At 59.9% G+C, this 2,948-nt stretch overlaps 1 protein-coding gene across 1 annotated transcript in view; it reads left to right on the forward strand.

The window, feature by feature from the left end:
- LOC120513730 (helicase SRCAP-like) overlaps window positions 1–1,386 on the forward strand; it is a gene marked incomplete at both ends in the record, with an annotated part of 14,559 nt that extends 13,173 nt beyond the window's left edge. The window contains 3 exons of the mRNA XM_039733397.1: window positions 105–112; window positions 371–433; window positions 1,316–1,386. Coding sequence (XP_039589331.1) covers window positions 105–112; window positions 371–433; window positions 1,316–1,386 — 142 coding nt within the window. The remainder of the gene's footprint in view (window positions 1–104; window positions 113–370; window positions 434–1,315) is intronic.
- Window positions 1,387–2,948: the final 1,562 nt, after the last annotated feature.

Here is a 2,948-nt window from a genome sequence, read left to right on the forward strand (position 1 = left end):
TGTCCCCAATATCAAAAATACGCCCGGATGTCCTCGATGTCCCCAATCCCCTGAATGTCCCCAGTGTCCCCAATGTCCCCTGAGTGTCCCCAATGTCCCCATAGCCTCCAATGTCTGCAGTGTCCCCAATGTTCTCAATGTCCCCAATGTCCCCAATGTCCCTATTTATCCCCAGCGTCCTCAGAGTTTCCAATGTCCCCAACGTCCCAAACACCTCCAATGTCCCCAAAGTCCCCAATGTCCCCAATGTCCCCAATGTCCCAAACACCCCAAATGTCCCCAGTGTCCCCTGAGTGTCCCCTCAATGTCCCCAATGTCCCCTGAGTGTCCCCGTGTCCCCAGTGGCCCCTGAGTGTCCCCGTGTCCCCAGGCGCTGTGCGGGGCCGAGGACCCCGAGGACATCCGCGCGGCCTCGCAGGCGCAGGCCGAGCGCGTGGCCCCGTGTCCCCAGTGTCCCCAGTGTCCCCAGTGTCCCCAATGTCCCCATTGCCCTCAGTGTCCCCATTGCTCCCAATGTCCCCAATGTCCAAAATATGTCTCAATGTCCCCATTGTCCCCAATGTTCTCAGTGTCCCCAATGTCCCCAACACCTCCAATGTCCCCAGTGTCCCCAGTGTCCCCAATATCAAAAATACGCCCGGATGTCCTCGATGTCCCCAATCCCCTGAATGTCCCCAGTGTCCCCAATGTCCCCTGAGTGTCCCCAATGTCCCCATAGCCTCCAATGTCTGCAGTGTCCCCAATGTTCTCAATGTCTGCAATTATCCCCAGTGTCCCCATTGCTCTCAATGTCCCCAATGCCCCCACTGTCCCCAATGTCCCCAATGTCCCCAGTGTTCCCAATGTCCCCAATGTCCCCATTGTCCCCAATGTCCCCAATGTCCCCAGTGTTCCCAATGTCCCCAATGTCCCCATTGTCCCCAGTCCCCTGAGTGTCCCCATTGCCCCCAGTGTCCGCAATGTCCTCAATGTCCCCAAAGTCCCAAACACCCTGAATGTCCCCTGAGTGTCCCCGTGTCCCCAATCCCCTGAATGTCCCCAATGTCCCCGTTGTCCCCAATGTCCTCAATGTCTCTAATTATCCCCAGTGTCCCCAATGTTTCCAATGTCCCCAACACCTCCAATGTCCCCGATGTCCCCAATGCCCTTAGTGTCCCCAATATCCAAAATACGTCTGAATGTCCCCATTGCTCCCAATGTCCCCAATGTCCCCAGTGTCCCCAGTGTCCCCAATCCCCTGAGTGTCCCCGTGTCCCCAGTGTCCCCTGAGTGTCCCCGTGTCCCCAGTGTCCCCTGAGTGTCCCCGTGTCCGCAGGCGCTGTGCGGGGCCGAGGACCCCGAGGACATCCGGGTGGCCTCGCAGGCGCAGGCCGAGCGCGTGGCCCCGTGTCCCCAATGTCCCCAGTGTCCCCAATGTCCCCATTGCCCTCAGTGTCCCCATTGCTCCCAATGTCCCCAATGTCCAAAATATGTCTCAATGTCCCCACACACCTGGGACACAGCTGGGGCAGGTGAGGGCTGAGCAAGGCCGAGCAGGAGATCACGGCACTCGTGGAACAGGTGAGCACACCTGGGACAGGTAACACACCTGGGACACGCCTGGGCACACCTGGGATACACCTGGACACACCTGGGGCAGGTGAGGGCTGAGCAAGGCCGAGCAGGAGATCGCCGCGCTCATGGAGCAGGTGAGAGCACCTGGGCACACCTGGGGCAGGTGAGGGACACACCTGGGACACACCTGGGGCAGGTGAGGGCTGAGCAAGGCCGAGCAGGAGATCGCCGCGCTCGTGGAGCAGGTGAGAAACACACCTGGGACAGGTAACACACCTGGGGAGGTGAGAAACACACCTGGGACACACCTGGGACACACCTGGGGCAGGTGAGGGATACCTGGGACAGGTGAGACACAGCTGGGACACACCTGGGACAGGTGAGACACACCTGGGGATACAAACACACCTGGGACACACCTGGGACACACCTGGGGCAGGTGAGGGCTGAGCAAGGCCGAGCAGGAGATCGCGGCACTGGTGGAACAGGTGAGGGACACACCTGGGCAGGTGAGAGCACGCCTGGGACACACCTGGGACACACCTGGGGAGGTGAGGGACACACCTGGGCACACCTGGGCACACCTGGGACACACCTGGGGCAGGTGAGGGCTGAGCAAGGCCGAGCAGGAGATCGCGGCACTCGTGGAACAGGTGAGAGCACACCTGGGACAGGTAACACACCTGGGCACACCTGGGACACACCTGGACACACCTGGGACAGGTAACACACCTGGGCACACCTGGGACACACCCTGGACACACCTGGGCACACCTGGGCACACCTGGGCACACCTGGGCAGGGGAGGGGTCGGGGTGGGCTGCAGGAGGTTTTGGGGCGATTATCGAGGAATTTGGGATCGTTTTGGGGAGATTTTGAGACTTTTTGGGGGGATTTGGGGCATTTTGGGTTCACTCTGGGGAGTTTGGGGGCTCCATCTGAGCTGGGATTTTTTGGGGGGTCCTTGGGGGTCTGGGGCTGGTTTTATTTTTTGGGGGGGAGTCTCCAGGTGCTGCTGACCCCTCCCCAAATTTGGGGGTCCCACTTTTCCCCCTCCCCAAATTTGGGGGTCCCACTTTTCCTCTCTCATTAATTTGGGGAAGTTTTTGGGGGTCTCTCTGGGCCGGGATTTTTTTGGGGGGGTCCTTGGGGGTCTGGGGCTGTTTTTGGGGGGTCCCCAGGCGCTGCTGACCCCTCCCCAAATTTGGGGGTCCCACTTTCCTCCCTCATTAATTTGGGGAAGTTTTTGGGGGTCTCTCTGAGCCAGGATTTTTTTGGGGGGGTCCTTGGGGGTCTGGGGCTGGTTTTTATTTTTGGGGGGGGTCTCCAGGTGCTGCTGACCCCTCCCCAAATTTGGGGGTCTCACATTTCCCCCCTCCCCAAATTTGGGGGTC

This window comes from Passer montanus, unplaced genomic scaffold, assembly GCF_014805655.1.
Source record: "Passer montanus isolate IOZ18808 unplaced genomic scaffold, ASM1480565v1 scaffold869, whole genome shotgun sequence".
NCBI lineage: Eukaryota > Metazoa > Chordata > Aves > Passeriformes > Passeridae > Passer > Passer montanus.